The 19636-nt window shown below is 47.0% G+C and overlaps 1 protein-coding gene across 1 annotated transcript in view; it reads right to left on the reverse strand.

The window, feature by feature from the left end:
• Positions 1-15922, reverse strand: part of LOC144121793 (calcium-activated chloride channel regulator 4A-like) — a 56994-nt gene extending 41072 nt beyond the window's left edge. Inside the window, exons 1-2 of the mRNA XM_077655191.1 lie at positions 15396-15922; positions 4639-4900 (exon numbers count right to left, since the gene is read on the reverse strand). Coding sequence (XP_077511317.1) covers positions 4639-4900; positions 15396-15617 — 484 coding nt within the window. The 5' untranslated portion in view covers positions 15618-15922. The remainder of the gene's footprint in view (positions 1-4638; positions 4901-15395) is intronic.
• Positions 15923-19636: the final 3714 nt, after the last annotated feature.

A 19636-nucleotide genomic window follows, 5' to 3' on the forward strand; every position in this document is an offset into this window, starting at 1 on the left:
GTTCCTAACTACACGCTGTTGCAACTCCGGCTTGTAATGCAAGGCTCATTGCGTTCAGTTTTACCAACTTGCCCGGAATTTCTTCTGCACATCTCAATCTGAACTAAAGCACGCAGGCATTTCTACACATTGCAAGGACAGTAAAGGAAAAGTTAATTCAGTTGACTGATATGTCGAACGCTCATCATCATAGTCAACAATATTGCTGAGCTCACTGCAGGCCAAACGCACATAAATGAAAACCATTTCGCTTGTGTTACGACCACAGTGGCCACCTTATCCCAGCAAATTTCCGTCTCCACACTTCCCATAACTCAGCGCTGCCCCCTTTGTGGCATATTTTTTTCATCGTATTTATTCTGTAATTAACCTACATATTTAAGCAATTAAGCAATATTTCTCGCCTTACATGCCCTACATTGCCAAGTTCTGCTTCTGACATCCTCGGCTTGTATTTTTTCGTACTTTATGCAGCTTCCCTCTCTCTAGTAACTTCGCACATAGCAGTTGCTTATTGCCATCGCTCGGTACGCTGTCTTTAGCTTCATTTGTAGTCTCTTTGCTGGACCTACAAATTTCGGCCCTATTAGCGAGTGCTGAAGGGGGACATTCGTCATATACATTCTCTGTTCAAGAGATATGGTTGACACATGGCACAGCCAAATGGACTTCAATCGAATATTTCTCGGCTATTTATGTAACGGGAGCTAAAAGAATTTCGTATTTAAAATGTCCTTCAGAAGAGGGCGCCGAAGGAATGAGAGCAAATAACTGGAACATAAGACATCCTGACCAAACGACACTCCGAGCGTAGTGGCTGTAGTGTCGCTTCCTCATATCTTGCTAGCGTTTCTTCCCCAACCCATTAGCGCCATTCTAATCTGCATTCACCTGCTTAATCCACAGCGTACGTTACGCATGCGCAGTCCTTTAGGCTTTTTTCAACATTCGACTCTTTATTATGAAAGCATTACTGGAAAACCGGTAGCATGTGTGTCTTTGTGTGCGTGCCAGTGTGTGTGCGTAATCGCAGATAGCATGAAAAACAGCAGCGATGCCAAGAAAAAAATTCGGCAGACACTTCACAGTGCTTCGCGTGGTGAAGCGAAAGTATTTCGTGGGTTCAAGACGTAAGCATTTGGTTGTGTTTCGCGAACTGAGTTTATTTCAGGAGAGGACTCTGCTTTTCGAAGTAACACACACACAAACACACACACGCGCGCGCGCGCGCGCGGTATGACACTACCCGGAACTGTACGACGAAAGGTTGCATGGCAGTTTTGATACGAATCTCAGAAGGCATAAAAATGATGGTTCATATGTCGTCAGTTCGAATCCCTGTCACAAGCTAGACTCAAGCTCTACTAGCATATGGAATCTATACGCAACGAGAAGTGGTACGATACTACCCATAACGAAGTACAAGAAACGGTTGCACCACAATTTTGGTACGAATGTCGGGAAATTTGGCACCACAGGGGGGTCGGACAGTGACGGTATTATATAGAAGAACGACATGTATCGGATAATATGCGAGTGTCCGGACCCCGTAGAATATCTGTTACGGGTCCAATTGGACTTATTTTTGGAGATGTGGCGAAGAGTTTGAAGGTTGTTTCACTTCCGCCACCGGTTGGCCCGGTATTGCACGACCTCCGGGATCGGCCTTGTCTTTAGCGCGCCTTTACTATCCTGGCTTTCTATCCCATCTTTCAACTCTCCTACTATCTGCACGTGGTAGCGATCGTGGCTCGGCTTGAGCCAGTGAAGGCCTGTGCACTTTCCTTTTCTTTCTTCCTGGCAACAACAGACATGCAGACAGACAGACATGTATCGAACCATTTCAAGTGGAGGTGCTCGAGTTGTGTGCTCATACAGCAGCTTGATCGAGTGAGTTTATTTTTCTTGCCCTATGTTTTTTTTTTCATCTGCGAGTACATGGAAACACGCTTTTTCTTGTAATAGGACCAGTAATACTTTCGCATTAATAGAGGGACGTCCTCAAGCGGCCGTATGACGCGCACTGCAATGCCGACTACCGCTACTTCAGCAAAACCTATTCATATCATTATGTAATTCATCTACACATAATCGCCATTGGTGGACTTCCATGGGGCCCCAGTTTACCTGACAGCATTCTTACAAAAACTGTGATGCAATCTTTTGTCATTAAGCATTCCGAGTGGTGTGATACTATTTCTCGTTGCATGTAGCTTACATACAATTTCTCGTTGCATGTGGCTTACATACGATTTATCGTTGCATGTAGCTTACATGTGCTAGTCAAGTTTCAGGTTTGTTTGTGACAGGGTACCAAATGAAGGCATATCCACCTTCAATTTCATGCTTTTCCAGACTCTACCTTTCCCTTAAGGCCCGGTTCAAGCGTCTATAGAGATGTAAAGCGGTTACTTTGCCGTTCCCTTGCATTAAAATCCGATTTTCGCACAAAATTTTGTGGTGCACCCGTTTTTTGTCGAGACGTTCCGGGTGGTGTAATACGTACGTGTGTGGCCTGCGGCTGGTGTGCGCTCGTGGGCGGATGTCAATGCACGCTGGGGCAGTAATCTTTTTGCATTTTCACACGTAAACAATCTTAGGTGCTTGTTTCGAATTTTAGAGCATAGCTCAACTCACCGGGCTACAACTTCTGAAAACGCCTCATGCCCGTGTTTTCACCTTCTAGTTCAGCCAAGGTAAAAGCTACTGTCTAGCTATGCGTCTAAGCATGTACTATATGTCACGTGATCAACCATGAGTTTGGGACATTGGTTATTTATACAGTTGTGTCGGCAAATTACTGGGCCAAACCAATTAGTGTTAATTAGTTCATTAAAGCAAACTTTGCACTGTAGTACCGAGTCATATACCATGGGAAATCTTAGGTCAACTGTGAATGCAGTGTGCTATTTAGGGACCTGAATTAATTCCCATTAATTAGTTCATTCCAGTTAAAATCAAAATTGCGCTATAGCACCCAGTCATATACCCTGTACACCTTTGGAAAGCTTAGGTCAAGTGTGAATGCACTCTGCTAGTTTGAGACCCGGACTAATTACCGCTAATTATTTAGTTGCACTTAAAATCAAAATCAATCACAACCCCAGAGCTAACGCTCTACTAAGCAGGCTTAACACAAATTAAACGTTTGCCAATTTTTCTTACTCTCCCGAATTTCTTCATCTCTGCGCACAATTATGAAAACAAGCCTACCTCCATACCTGCACAATGTATGAAAGACGCTGTTCGTACTTGCTTGTTTTGTTCTGCCATGCTAATTATGCCACGGGCAGCGATGCCTCTACACCATACTTGCGTTTTAAAACATCCCTGACGCTGTTCGCGCTAAGTGTGGTCGTATTTTCCGCCTTTAAAACCGGCGGTGCCTCCGTTACGTTGTGGAAAACCTGTTCCCCCTCCATTTCGACGCGGCCCATCTTCATCGTCGGCCGTCAGGACAGCACCGGTTGGGCGAGGAGGGAAGTCTCCCCCATGGGGGAAAGGAAACGGCGACGGGAGCGCCACCTCGTAGGTTACGCGGAATTCTGCGGAACCTTACTGGGTCTCTTCGGGATCCGGCCCGCTTCACGAGTGGTTGCAGACGCACGCTCTCGTCACCTTCCGCGGCAGGCGCACGGGGATCCGTTCTGCCTTGCCGCTGGACTTCTGGTTCCAGGTAGCGAAGCGCGCGTAGCAAACGCGTGCTTTCGGCACCTTACCCGGCAAATGCTAGGGAATGGCTTTGCCCAAAGAATGCGGCGCGCACGGGATAACCCGGCCGCCATTGTCGGCGCATGCAAATGTTCGCCGCCGAAACCCCCGAAGTCGCGCTCCTGCCCCAGCCGGTAAGCCGGAAGTCCTTCTTAAGTAGCCTCTATTTCCGATGAATGCCTCGTTGATGTTTTTTAGCTAACTGGCCCGCTCTGTGTATTACTTACAAATGTAATAATTAGCATACGAATGTTGACGCTTTGTCGTACCTTCCCTTTGTCCCTCGAGCACGAACCTCATCCGCGGTTAGCGAGCGGGAACGCTGCATCCGCGGAGTGGGAGTGCAGGAGGGGGCGCAAGGCTTTGTCCCCTCATATTTCCACAACGTGCACAGGCACTGTTGCAGTGAAACATTCGTGTAACTGTATTTCAGCCTAAATTTAGATTCACGTTCCTATATGTTCTTGTCGCGCTGCATCCCGAAGAAAAGATTTGCACGGTTCTAAAACTCTGACTTAAAGACAAAGCATATGAAGGCCAAACTATATTTTCTTTTAATGCTAAGTGATAATAATTGTAATAATAACTGGTTTTTTTGGGGGAAAGAAAATGGAGCAGTATCTGTCTCATATCGGCGGACACCTGAACCGCGCAGTAAGGGAAGGGATAAAGGAGGGGTGAAAGAAGAAAGGAAAAAAGAGGTGCCGCAGTGGAGGACTCCTGAATAATTTCGACCACCTGGGGATCTTTAATTTTCACTGACATCGCACAGCACACGGGTGCCTTAGCGTTTTGCCTCCATAAAAACGCAGCCGCCGCTGTCGGGTTCGAGCCCGGGTACTCCGGATCATTAGCCGAGCGCTCTAACCACTGAGCCACCGCGGCGTGTAATAGTAAGTGACCGGTAAGTGATTGAAAAGCACTTACCTGCCCGCGGATGCCTGATAGCGTTGACGGGCATCAGGATGTACTCGCCGGGTTGGCCGCAAGGCCGAGGCTGGACTGTGCGTGGCCACCGCGAGCCCTCGTCGGACACGATTCGGATTGGCGCATGCGCGCGGAGAGAAGCCGGGGCATCCCCGTGCTCAGCGGGCGGCCAGTGAGGAGGGAGTGCGATGGTGATGTCACGTAGATGGACGTAGCCGCGAGTGGCACGATGAAGAAACGCCGAAGAATTGGAGAGGGCCGACTGGAAAGAGAAGACCCCAAAGTTGTTGTTGTTGCTGTTAGCCTATCAAAAGATGGCACATACCCACACTGGGGGATCGGCCAAGAATCGGGTGGCTATTCAACTGAACTCAGTTAACAAAAAGGAAAAGACCCCAAAGGCAAGCAGCAGATCTGAACGAACTCTCGTCTTCATCAACTTCTATCTATAGCAATGAGTCCAGAGCACAACGCTGTCGCACTGCCCTCTTAAACCGAGATTCGAGCCGAAACAGAAGCGAAAACCAAAGAGCGAGTGCACCTAATTCGCATTCGGCCTAACCACGGTCAAACGTCTGTAATTTTCTTAACGCAGAAATGTATTAATGACACCCATTTTGCGGCTTCCACATTCTTATGTTAAGCGGAGCCTTAAAATGGCGTTCAGTTTTTCCTAAAAATACAAAACAGACGTGAGAACAATAATTCCCCCCCCCCCCAAAAAAAACATAAACCACGGGTTAACCTTATGACATTCTTCGACGACAGACAGTTATATTAAGAGAGTAATTACTGGCATCCACCCAAACGCAGCCATACGGTTACGAAGGAAACCTATACAGCCTCCACATAAAATTCGTAGTTAAAGAAAAATTCGTCCTGGTCGGGGTTCCTTCTTTAACTGTGAAGTTTCTGTTGAAGCTGTCTAGCTTTTCATTGTGGCCTTATGGCTGCGCTTGGATAGACGCCAATGAGAGATTACTCCCTTATTACAAACCTACGACACCTGGGGGGATTCCCCTAAACATTTGGCCAACACGTTTCCCACTTACAGTTACTAATAAATTTGCGCTCACCCAACCATATGCTGGTCGTGCCGGTTAGCTCAGTTGGTACCGCGACAGCTCCGGTGAAGCGGTGGCCCCGGGTTTGAATGCCGGACCAGGAGGAATCTTTCTTTATCTACGACGTTTCTCTCGAAGCTGTATCGCTTTTCTTCGTGGCAGTATCGCTGCGCTTGGGTGGATGCCAATGAGCAACTACTCCCTTATTGCAAACCTACACCACCTAGGCGGCTTCCCCTAACAGACACATTCACGTGTTACAAGAGCAGAGATACCTGTATGTATGGTGCTGCAAACACCTCTAAGACGCTCTGCGGGTGCCTGTAAAGGGGTTAGAAGTAGGCACCCAGTGAGGCAAGCAGTCGTAAGGTCTCGTCAAATACTTCTAAACGCCTCGCGGGCGGTTATGAGGCGCCACTGTAGTTTAGGTGTTATACAGTCGGTGGACTCCTGGACCGTACCGTCAAGGAAAGGAATAAGAAACACATGAAATTCGCAGAGGCTTTTGAAAAGAGAAAGAAAAGCTAGAAATAAAGACGCAGGACCAGAAAAAAGCACACACCTGTGTCCTGCGTTTTTTTTTTCGCTGCATTTATAGCGAGAGCTACACTATGCCAGCTCTTCGAGCCTTCAGCGTGGTACCCCTTGAGCTCTTTGGTGGCGCCGTAGTCAAGTGGTTGGTCACGTGGTGTAGAGCAGCTGCTGCTGCCGGGCGGTGCGGCGCGCCGGCGAAACCGAGTGCGTGGGGGTGGAGTGGTGTGGAGAGGGGGAGAGAGCGAATCCACGTACAGGGACGAAGATTGAGGAGGAACGCCCAGCGAAACAGAGCGGCGAAAGAGTGACTTTGCAATACGACTGAACGAGTTCCACCCGGCCAGATGTAGCTCTCGCGTCACGCCAGGCTTCACCAGAGCTAAACCACACCCAATTTTTGTAGCGATAGCTACATTTGGCTAGCATTTCGAGTCTTAGCGCCGTGGCCACCATGGCGGCGGCGCGCTTGGTCACGTGGTGCGGAGCAGCTGCCGGCGGCGCGGCGCGCCGGCGAAACCGAGTGAGGGGGAGCGGAGAGGGGGGAAAGCGAATACACGTCCAGGGGAGAAGATGATCAAGGAACGCCCAGTGAAAGGCAGTGACGAAAGACTGACTTTGCAATTCGACTGAGCGAGTTCCACTCGGCCAGCTGTAGCTATCGCGTCACTCCAGGTTAAACTAGAGCGAAACCACACCCTTTTTTTTCTCTTAAACATGTACCAAATCGCCCAGCAATTCACGCTTCTGAGCTTTTAAGAGAGCCAGCATCGCCATGCGTTTGGTTTTGCAGTTTCGAGACTTACGCAGCATAGTGTAAGCCTACTCAATATTCTTTATTACCGTCGGTAGAGATACTTGCGCTAGGTATCTCGACGCTGCATTTCTGTATACGTAGGCTGACGCGGTGCGAAAATGTGCTGAGTTTTCTTTTAGGCGGGCAGTAAGCATGCTGTTCGTCTGAATGGGGTTGGTAGGTAAAAACTAGCAGAAGATTTTAGTTCAATAAGCTGGCTTTTAAAGAATACTAACAACCCTGAAGTACATTTCCTACAAAACGACGTGCTCATGTCAGCATTCGAAGACATTTAAAAAGAGCCCTAAACATGCAATGCACTCTTCAACTTGAAGCATGACTTCAGGCAAGCATGGTTTAAAATATATTCTCTCTTCAAAACAAACAGATTGCAATGTTTCATGCAACTTTGATAGAATGTATTTGTTAAAATTTCAAAATTTTGAATAGTAAAGTTATGGCGCCTTGGATTGCAATGCTTTTAATTTTTTGGCTGTTACATGCTTTTTGCTTGTTTTGCACCCTAGGTTTTCAGCACAGCCAAATCTCCAGCTGCTTTGCCCCACTCTGGCGCCTATATTGGAAAAAAATTGCGGCTTCTACGCAAAATATTTGGGTTGTTGCAAGCGCACCAAGTGTGTTTTGTGATGTGACGTTGGGACCTACGAGAAACACCCGAATAACAAGGACTGATTTTCAGCACTCTGCAGAGGAAAGAAGATAATGAAGATCAAAATTTCGTCCAAGAAACGGTTCACAACGGAATTTAAATGAAATCACGCTTAAGAGTTTGCACCAGGCTATTTTCAAGATTATGATCGCCTACCAAACAACAAATTACCGTTTCACATAAGAATTTTATGCGCTGAATTATCATTTTCTCGGCGAATTCCTTTCTCTGGTTTTACTACACGCTTCCTGCGCATACAGAATGTAAATAAATGTCTCTTTTCAGGGACCTCGAAGATAGGAACAAAAGATAGGATTATAAAGATTATTTCGAAAGAACCAAAAATGTTCACTATTATATTAGTTCAGAAGAAAACCTTTCTGTGGGAAGAAAGCAGCCAACGTACCAAAGCTCTTCGCTTGAAGGCGCATTTAAAAACGTTCCTTAACAAAAGAAAAAAAAATTTTTCCTTTAGGAGGCAGCGTTAAGGCTCCCACTCTGCAGGAAATCCGCCGTTGTCGTCGAGACGTCAGCGCTGTTAGCGAAAAATCACTGGAGATGCTACCTGTGTGACGTGACGTTGTGTCGTCATCAGAACCTACCCATCGAATTGTCAGCAAACTGACCACTATCGCAGGTGGCACTTAAATTAGTGACTGGTTGCCAGTGGTCGCTCGGGAAGAGCCACCTCGGTCGCACAAGCCCCACTGGTGGCACCACCTGCCGTCGCAGTGCAGTCGCGCATCGCTTAAAAAGGCCATGACAGCCTATTTTCACGCATACCCTGCATATCGGCTTTAATTCCCCACTTGTTAAGTTACAGTTCCCCGAATTTTCAGTTGATTCTGTGCGGTAAATATTTTTAAAGCATTTTTTTTTTTCTTCTGCGAACTGCTTGCTGGTCTGGCAACCTCTGATCAATGACGTCACGAGGGCTTACACGCCATGCGTCGTCTGCTGCAAGCTGTTGAGGTGCTTGCATGCGCACCGTAGACAGCGGTCGCGCCAAAAGTTTTTTTTCTTTTAGCTTAGCTAAATAAAATACATTTTCCGTGTTCTCTTTTGGGATGCCTTCAACTTAGTACGCAAGCGGAGTAATCCTTGGGATAGCGGACTCGGGCGCCCGTTGTCCGATTGTTAAGGAAACATAAATCGATGAACCCTTGCTCTATTATTTAAGCTTAGAAGCACGCTGTTCATATGTTATGAGTGTGGTCTCTTTTGAGCAGTCAAGTGCTCCCGTATGTGAAAAGCAGCACGTGCCGTGCATGCCTTCGCCGATGTGCGCAGTGAAAGCCCCGGCGTTTTATAGCTAGCTACCAAGTTTTTGTCCGCTATTCATCGGCTCGATAATTAGACTCCACTTATAAAAAGGTGGCACTAGAGTGACCTTGATGCACGAACGGAGAAGAGAATAGTGCCGAGTGCGACGACTTTCCCGCTGCAGGTACGCGTTTGTAAATCGAATATATATTTCCTTCGACTCGTAGAACCCTTTTGCAGGAACCAAGCCGCTTGCAAAACCCTACGCGACTCGAATGCTTTCACTGCCCGCACCGATGAAGAGTTGCCGCCGTGCTAATGAGTGCTTGAAAATAGTAGTACAGCATTTAGCATTTTGATGTGCGTGTGCATTGTGCCCCTGAAGTGCGACGACTTCGACAACTGCAGCTTCGCGCTGAGCTAGGTTGTTTACATGGCTGTGTGCAAACCGTAGTGCTCGTTTGCGTGGCATAAAACTCAAGGTTGGTCCTCCTTATCTTAAATATTACGTACTCTTGCTCACAAATTGCACTATTACTCATTTACACACCATGATAACACTGCAATAAGCGCCGATGATGCTATACCGCCTTCTTGGTAAACGCTTCGCATAAGATAGCGGCGCTTCCCGCTTATTCTATCGGCTTTCTCTTATGTCACCAAATTATAATATTAGATCACTTTAGCTTAAAATACTTTCGTACATTACTTTAATTAATGAAAACAACGAGATTTGTTGTCCACAGTCGACACCGACGGCTGCTGCCGGCTGCCTTCTGCACATGCATGCAGGCCGGGACACATATCGGCACTTTCCCCTTATTGTACTCTCGTCCTTCAATGTAGGAAGTCGTAGCTTTGAGGACACTGTAGCCAAAACTACGCTCTACAGCTATTTGCAGGCGCTAAAACTTGCAAATCAGCTCTCCGCAATCGCCGAAATCGCACACACGAATCCTGCGTACTCGCTAGGCCTCGCCACGAAAGGGTCCGGCCGTCCACCGTCGACTGACATTCAAGAATATGGCAAAATTTCCTCACTGATTAGTAAGAAAGTTGAAAGATGTGATATGTAGCCGCTCGTTTCGCTTTTTTCGATGCGAATAAGGTACACAAGAGAAGTTTTTCCGGCCTTCGCCTCACCGGGTGTGAAGCTTTCACTCGGCCGCACTAGGCCAGGCGACGGCGCCGAGTGACGAGCGTCACCGTCGTGCGGCGTTTTCTGCCCGTGTCGCTTGCCTCGCCGATCGGTTCTATAGGCAGGCACCGATTGGAAGCACATCTACTCTGGTGCACGCACATCGCGTATGTCGCCGTGGCTAGCATGAGGTCCAGTAAGTTTTAAAATTCTCAAGTTTATAGAATGTCATGCCAACTAGTCCCCTACCACACTGTTTTGGTTCCCACTAAGCTGACTCTTAGCATTACCACGATACTCGATCGTAAATCGTGCTGGTGTCGTCATCGGTCTACCCTGACAGACCAGTGCGTCAGCGACAGCATTTGCATACTGACCAGCCCAACGACCGTCGATCGCCATCACATCGGCCTATAAAGTGACCGGACCCTAATTATACCGAAGAAAAACTGCGTTACTGTTATTATCGCTTTCGCGGCACCAGTCACTCATATCTGGGGGACGACTGCTACTTCGATCGCCCGCGAAAGTACAGGGGGAATAAGACCTCGCTGCGCATATTGCAGGAACGAGAGCAGACGATGTTGCTCCGTGCAAGCCCTAGTGACGTCACGAGAGCATTCAATAGGGCGGTTGCTGCCGGTGGGAGGAGTCGCACGGCCTCAATTTCGATCGCACCTTTTAGGAATATATAGCGCGTCCAGGGTAGCCAAATTTCGGAAATTGAACCACAAGATCTTGTATTAGTTACTGAATCACAAAATTGCAATATGAAGAACGACCATTTCTTTACCCCTTTAACCGCTTAGCAACTGCGCCAAGAGTAGTATAAAGACTCCTATGGATGTATGAATGTCGAGACGGAGGAATTCTGTATATATGGCCATTAACCCATTATCGCTATCGCGTCATTCTCTGCAGGCCGAGCTTAAGGGTTGGATAAATTTGACCATGTTTGTTTGAAACATTCTTTTTCTGTTTTAATATGTTCTTTTTGTAAGAAAAATCTTGATTTTGCCCCCCCCCCCTATGTAACACCTTCGGGCCTTTAAGGGAAACATAAATAAAATGAAAAAGTGGCCAATATTTTAGGAAGAAACGTTCGTCCTTATGTTTACATACGATATGCCTCTAGTTGAGTGTTTCTATACAGCATTTTACACTGTACTCAACTCCGCAACCTTTACCTGACTACGTAGGCAAGGGTCTTTCTACTCACGTATTTACACCGAGATCGAGTGTGCCATGCAGACAGAACTACCACATCTTAATCCTAAAAACAAAATGAGTTAAAAAACATCGTAGATTATATATTCTGACATGTTTAATGTTTTTGTTATTGATATATATTTAGAGGGACTGCGTAGATGCTTATACAGAAAACACTCTTATACTAGCTTCTGGGCACTATGCATCTAGTTTACTGTCAAAGCCTTCTGATTTTCATGAGAATAATTTTATTAACATTAGAAGTGCTTTTTTTGCAGTGCAGCATAAAGAAATCATGTAGCCTTTCCTTATGACACTTCCATGAAAGTGCTTAATTTAATAAAGTGACACCACCGGAACCCTCCGTCATCGGAATCAGAGAGAGAGAGAGAGAGAGATAAAAGTGGTAATGAAAAGGCAGGGAGGTTAACCAATAAAATGTTCCCGTAGGCTACCCTGCACTAGGGGGGAGAGATGAGGGGGGTGTAAAAGAATAAGTAGAGCAATTTGGTTGATCAGCACGACAAAAAAATGATAAGCGCTATGAAGGTAACAGGTCGCCGCGGCTGTAGCCTGAACACCTTGAGGGCTGCCGAACGCTTCGACCTGAGTAGAACAGATCTTCAGTCCTCAATCACTAATACGAGGCAGACAGGCCGTGCAGGCGTTCCAGTGTGTAGAAAGGCTGCTTCCCGTTGCTGCTCATAATGTTCATGACATGTAAGTATCGGATTGCTTCTCGGAACGATGAGGATGGAGGATGCGCCCTGCCAGCTATTGGAGAGCTGCAAGCACTGGATTGAACAAATCCAGCATCTGCAGTGCATTCCGTGCAGCTGGCATGTGCAAGCTGGAAAGTAGTACACGCATGGCAGTCACGATTGGCTTCAGTATTGCAATTACTTGCTCGTCTGCGACTTGGGCTGGTTCCTTACCTACTACTCGACGAGCAGTAGTCTGAACACATTGGGTGCGCGGTGACTGTTCTATTATTGAGGGTGTGCAGTGTTTCGGGAGCGGTGGCCAAGTGATTTGCCGGTCCCGATCTTGGACCGGAGATGGCACTTGTGCTTGATTAGCAATAGGCTCAAGATTCTGGGTACCCAATACCTGCTTGGTCACTGCGGATATGTGCAGCCCAGGCAGGGATGGTCAAGGCCTGTCTGCGGCAACCGTCCCTGCCTCGCCAGTCATATGCCTCCCGTTCCTTAAAGTAATATGTGGAGGGAGAGGACAAGATGCGGAAATTCTTGAACGATCCTTTCCAGTGCTCAGTGCACTTTTAGAACATCTGTTACGAGGGTGACGACTTCGTCGCAATTTAACGGTCGCTTCTCTGTGCGTGGATTTTTCTCTTGTCATTTGTTTGAGTATCACCTGTTCCCCTTTCAGGCGAGGACAATCTTTTGAGGCAGCGTCATGCGGGCAGCGGCAGTTGGCACACGTACGGACTGTTGCCCGACGCTGTGTGGCGGAGTATCACGTGGCCACACGATGGAGAAATTGCACACCCTATTCACGTGTTCTATCTTCATGCATTTCTGGCACTGCAGAGGCTTTGGTACGAAAGGCCTAACTACATGCCGAAAGTGCCCAACCTTCACATACGTTGGATTGCAGTCTCCTTGGAAGGTCAACTTGATGCACTTTGTCCTCCCAAGACGCTTAGCTTGCATTATGGCTAGACCGTCTGTAGCTGGTTGAATCAAAATGGGCAGGTCAGAGTCACGGATGGCTATGTCGACGTTGCAAATGACGCCTGCCGTAGTGCCACTGCCTAGAAGGACATGGGAACGAGCTCCGATGCCGCCGAGCGTTTTGATGTTGCTCAAACTTTCAAGCGCGTTATGGTCCATGACAACAATGGCGACGACATTCCTAAAACGATTCCCCCTCGCATCTTTAACTGCTCCCGGGACGCGAGCCTCCCGGAACGCGGACGTGGCTTGCCTGTTGATGCGGTTGAGATTGTCGGTGGGAGTCTCTGGCACAGACAGGACAGTATGTGCCGATGATCCTCGCTCCGTAGTGATCGTGGATGTACTCGACGATGACAAGTCCTTTCCTTTGCGCAGTCTTCGTTTATCCTTCTTGCTTAGGACTCCGGTGAAGCTGTCGTCAGCCGAAGAGTCATCACTGGGGTCCGAGTACACCACAGTGGCCTGGCTGCTTGCGTCATTCGGGAGGCCAAGACGTTTCCTGTGGGTGGCAGCAGCTGACCCACCGGACTGAAGTCCAACAGAGTCCACTTTCATCACCATCACCAAAAATAAACTGTGGTTTCATTAATATGTCGTTAATCAGGAAAAAAACTGAAGGAGCAAAGGGAAGGCGTTTTTCTTCTCCACCGTGTCGGATCGGAATCAGATTCTTCGCTTATTATTTCCACCTCCTAGCTATGAAAGCATGCCCAAAAAAGTACACTGCATCGGATTGCAACTTGTTATTACTAAATCTATATAAGAGACAGCTCGAAGTACGAAAAATCGCTTCAAAAATTATGAATCGAATCCCACCGAATTTTCCGCCTACCGTATGCTGGCTGGCAAAGCGCTAATTAAAAAAACATCTTTGGCGAATACCCTATGCACAACATGGTGGACGAAGAACTGTCAAAGCACGTAGGGTGGTCCTCAAACCAAAGTTTCTACTGTGGCATATTCCACAGCGTGTAATTGTGCGCAATAACCTTCTTCTTGACAATTTACTGATAGTGTCCACTGTGAGGGAAGCCTGCTGATTAACGAATGTGACTCTATAACATGGAGCGTAGGCCCAAGGAGCGCATGTTCCTTCATGGAAGCCTCACCTGAAATATAGTCGTACTGAAATGTACGAAGTGTCTTCTGCATTTGTGCTGTCATCATGACCTCAAAATGTCCCACAGCAGTGACCAGCAAAAATCGCGTGGTTCACTCGCGGAGCAGGATTGGCGTATATGTTTTGTAAAGATAAATATTGTTTATGGTTTATGAGCATTTCACGTCCAAAAGCGACTTAGGCTATGAGGGATGCCGTAGTGAAGGGCTCCGGAAAATTCGACCACCTGCGGTTATTTAACGTGCACTTACATCGCACAGTACACGGGCCTCTAGAATTTCGCCTCCATCGAAATTCAACCGCCGCGGACTGGATCGAACCCGCGTCTTTCTGGTCAGCAGCCAAGCGCCATACCCACAGAGCCACAACGGCGGCTTAAAGAGAGAAATAGTAAATAAAGCATCAGTAATAAAGTAACAGAACTATCGTCGTAACCCCGTTGGCTCAATTTGTATATCTTCCATTTATTAGCAGTGTCTTAAAAAACCGAGGGAAGGCCATAACCACAGAAGAAGGGCTACGTAGAACAGCCAGAAAGCAGCACTTTGACGAACGGGGCTTTGTGATCAGGAGAACACATTGAAAAGGGCTGACGAATTCGCAGCTTCGTTTCGCAGTAACGAGCGAATGTTTCTGTCGCTCGACCATGATTTAGTATGGCAAGAAATTTGGAAGATGTGGTTTGTAGTGTGGCCAAAGTATTACTGGGTGCGTTCAAGAAGCTTGCACGTCTACTGCGGCGAAGAATACAGTTGCAGACGCGTGGTACGGCGAAATAGATGCAAGCATTACAACAGTCCTTATTTCTGGAGATTGCAGAAGAAAATAAATATAATGTTAATAGATGTATTGGGTGGTTATTGCAGGTGCAAGAGGCAATTAAATTTTATGTTTGGCAGAACTAGGCATTTATTTAGTAGCAGTAAAGCTCTCTACTTCGATGCTAAAACTATATAATAAACTACTCGTTAGTAATGGTCGTCAGTACCTGCTTAAGCTCTTCGCGTAATCACCTACCACCTCAGCCCGGAATGCGAGCTCCTTTTAAGAAATATATAGATTGCGAACTTCAGTTTAAAAAAAAACTTGAATATATAGCGCAGAATCGACCAACCGTGTTATGTCGTTTACCCAACTGATGTGTAAACGCTGTCAAGAACTACCCAGGGAGGAAGCATGTTCCACTAAATTCAGTAAAAAGAAACTACAGCTCCTCTATAGGCGGCGCACCACGAACGCACACTCAGGAAAAAGTCAGTGCTTCACCTTGAGCTTTTCCAGAAAACCTGGGTCCACAGGCAGCGCTTCGTGCACGGCGACCACCACGTCCACATAGCCGCCGTCGTCTTGCAGGCGGATCGCAGCGCTTGCCAACCCATCCCAGCCCGCAAGAAGTAGCAGCACCACTGCAGCGCCGACGGGGCAAGGTATGCAAGCCCGTACACGACTCAGGAGAAAAAAATGATGGTCTCTGCCGTGGTCGTACATTTGACGGTAGCAGAGACTGTCAGCTGGTGCGTCACGACAAGCTCGGAACAAGCGCTCTTAAAGGGGCTCCAAACAGAAGGATGAGGTGACAGCAACGAGCGCAGTGATGTCGTTGCTTTGATTCTACTGTGTACAGGCGCCGACGCACTGTGAACTCATGCACTGGGTTACTGTGTTAGGCGTCCGCCCCGTCATCTGCGCCGCACCCCGCTGTGACGCGCGCTGACAGGGTGCGCCGTTCCTCTTGAGGCGTCTGCGTCTCCGGGACAACAGTCGCGGAAGCGGCAGATAGGATTGGCAAACACGGTCGGCTCATAAAGCACGCACCCACAAACGCGCGCCTTCGGAGCGGCCGTGAGCGCATATTGCCGCGCTGGCTGCAACGGCGATTGCAAGTCGCACGATTCGTGACAACGCTCCCCACATTTGTCTTCTCGAAGCGTCGATGGGCACGACTTCCTCGGTCGTCGGAATAAGCCTACTTCCGATACCACCGTTAAAGGAGTGTGGCCATGTAGAGCACCGAGTAAAGGCATATCCGTAAATCCACGAAGTGATTCATATCCTGCATCTAAGAATGTATGGGTAGGACGCATGTCGACTTTCCTTTCAGTGATTTTACAACGAGCATTTTGATGGGCGGCAGGGGTGTACAAATACAGTGTAAACGTATGTGCGTTGCTTTATGATCCGGTAGTCTGGTATTGATTTTAGCATAGTAGATAATTAAAGTGCGCACGTCCCTCCATTTTCGCAGGCATTTCAGCCGATTGGCTAGTAAGCGTTTGCAGGAATATTATGTTCTGCGCCCCCACATTGCGTGATGACTTTAAATTATGTGGAAATACCGAAAATGGGAGTAGAGATATAAGCAGTCTAACGGTTTTGAAGGAGTAGAAGGGATAACGTATTTTTGATTGCTGTGACGCTGCTTGTGTGGTTATAAATGAACAACATGAAGAATGCCGAGTTTTCCACAATTATTTAGAAGGAAGATGGAAGTTTGGAAAGTCGAGAGCCCCAGATTAGTGGCGCATATCCTAACTTAAGCCGAACTAATGTCGCGCAATTTCGTGCGCGCACTTCTTTAGAGTGCTGGAACGACGTTCTCTGTTGCGCATTTATGACGATAGCCACTGTCTGGCGGCCACGATATAGCTTTTAGAGACAATATGTACAACATCCTTGGACAAAAATTTTGAAAACTGGAACATTGTAAGGTATTGTCATATAGATATTGAAGGTAATGGTCTATTGTTCTGATATGTAGCAGTTTTTCTTTTAAAGCGTTTGCATCGGCCGCATCGAACAGTCAAGACTGCCATAGAAAATCAATAAGGAATTCTTTTGACGATAGCTTTGCCTTTTCCCCCTTCTCTCTTCCTCCTTTTAGTGCCGTAATTCCTCTTCCCCAGTGCAGGGTAGCCAACCGGAACCCCTTTCGGTTTAACATCCCTGCCTTTCCCTCCTCCTTTTTATCTATCTTTGACGATAGCAAAAACTTTAATAGAAAAAAATGCAAGACTGCCGTCGGGTAATGTGTGGATATATTGATTGTTATAGCAAAATCTCACATTTCATGAAAAAAATGGCGTTCAAAAACGGTTCACCGATCAAAAATGCCTTTTTCTAGAATGGTTGGGTCTGGGGTTGGATAAAATCCAAGGGAATGGGGATCCACGATGCGGTGTTGTTTTGAGCAGTAGGTCACTCGTAAATGACAGAATAGTGTTCTCTCATGTGCGCCGTTCGAGCGTTATAGAAAGGTGAGTTGACGACTCTACATTGTTTTACTGCAGTTGTGCAGTAAAAAAAAAAAAAAAACTCCGACGTAAATGTCCCACAGTTTGGTTCGCGCTGTCGATTGGATAGCTAATGTGAGGCTTCTAAGGAAGGTGAGATGTTATGTGCACGCCTAGATTCTTAAACCTTGGAACTGGTTCCAGGAGAACGTTTTAAAAAACATATTTATTAGGGATAGCTTTCACATCCTAATACATAAGCTTTCACTTAACGTAAGCTTTCACTTCCTAATATATAGGTGCATTAGCCAAGTGTCACACTAATGTGAAAAACTGTTTCTCATTTTATAGCTGCACCACGGCAGAGTTGTAACTGGAGTCACGGTGTATAACACATTCGCGAGCGAATAACTCAATAGGAGGGACGATAGAGTCGGGGCGGTCATTATTATTAAAAAAAAACAAGAAGAGCAACCACAAAGGGATTGTTGGCACACCTGGGTCCGTATTACGAGCTTGTGTCATAATAAAAAGCGTCATAATCTGCTGCAGCGGCCACACATGATTGGTTGAAACACCGGAAGTGGATGTAGTTGTTCTGATGCAGCGTATATGGTCGAAGAAACCCGAGGGTGACGCCAAACACACCGCAGCAGATGCTTAAGGACAGCGAAGATGGCGGCGCACTTTCAAGCGGAGCCTCTCACTTCGATGTGAACTCTTCGATGTTACTGTGTTTTTGGCACGTGAATTCGCTATAAACTGGGTACGGAGCTTTCGCTTTGTCTTGTCATTCCTATAACAAATAATATGCACGATATATTTGGCACGTTTTTTATTTTGTTGGACAGTTCAGAAGCTCCTAGGTCTAACGAGCACCGGTTAAGTTCTGGAAATTGTTCTCGTCTTTCAAACCGGATGGTGCCCCTATCACCGGAGTTGTCTCGTAATACCCCCTCACCTCTCCACTAATGTCAGCTAGGCGCTGTGGGCATTGCGATACATACAGCAGCAGAGCCTTGTCGGAACTTTTGCGTCTTCAGCCGCCGCGGTGGCTCTGTCGGTATGGTGCTCAGCTGCTGACCCGAAATGCGCATGTCCGATCCCGGCCGCGGATGTCGCATTTAGATGGAGGCAAAATGCTAGAGACCTGTGCACTGTGCGACGTGAGAGAACGTTAATGAAACCCAGATGGTCGAAATTATCTGCAGCCCTTCGCTACGGCGCCCCTAATAGTCTTAGTCTCTTTGGGACGTTAGACCTCATAAACTAAACTAGATTAAGCTAAAGTAAACTAAGCTAAGCTAAGCTGAACTAAGCTAATCTAACCTGAAATAAAACTAAGCTAGACTAAACTAAGTTATGTAAATTAAGCTAAACTAAACTAAGCTAAGCTATACTAAACTTAATTTTTGCCTCTTGTGTAAATTGAACATTTCTTCTTTAATTTTAGGCACTCTTATACTCTTTTTTCCAGGTTATATTCTGGTTCTATGCAATGCTAGGTCAATTCTGGCCGTGTTTTTTTTTTCAAATTTAGGTTAAGCACCAATTTTTGCTTCAGCGCTCCTTGCCCCGGTTCACTGTTTGCTGGCGTCCGACATTGAGTTAAAACACGTGCTTAGGAGATGGCTATGAAAAGCACTAAAGTAAACGAAGCACACTGGCATGTTCAGAGTGACGATGAATTTTTATTACGCAAGGGTAGGTTTTGGACAAGGAGCGCTATGGCACTAGGTATTTCGTTCTGCTTATGGCGGAGTCAAAGACCCATTTTGTAAGCATTTCATCCGAGATAAGCCGAGCACCACGCCAGGTGAAAGCTTGTACCCATTGTATCACCGGTGTGTATCCGGCGGCACCAATGATCCAACAACGCACCTCCCGCATGCGAGACAGATGTTCAAACCACTAGGCCACCGCAGTGGTGACTTGTGCCCAGTAGAATCAATTTCAGCAAAACTAGGTTCTGAGCTAGTTTGCATACTTGATGCATAACAAGAGCGCAAGAACAACATTCGGGTTTGGAAGACACATACACAAGCACGGACTGCTGCGTGTGCGCGTGTCTTCCTAATGTGAACGTGGTGCTTGTGCTGCAATTAGCACGAAGAAGTTCATTAACAAAAGCGTATTTTTATGTAGAGAACCATTAGTATTTTCCTGAGAAAAAAAATTAAGCGAGGCGCACATGAAAGGCAACAAATGGCTCGGCGGTGTCGGTATACGACAGCTACCGGAGTGGCCGCGCTGCGGCGCTGAGTCGCCATTAAAAGT

Source organism: Amblyomma americanum, chromosome 2, assembly GCF_052857255.1.
Source record: "Amblyomma americanum isolate KBUSLIRL-KWMA chromosome 2, ASM5285725v1, whole genome shotgun sequence".
NCBI classification, from domain to species: domain Eukaryota; kingdom Metazoa; phylum Arthropoda; class Arachnida; order Ixodida; family Ixodidae; genus Amblyomma; species Amblyomma americanum.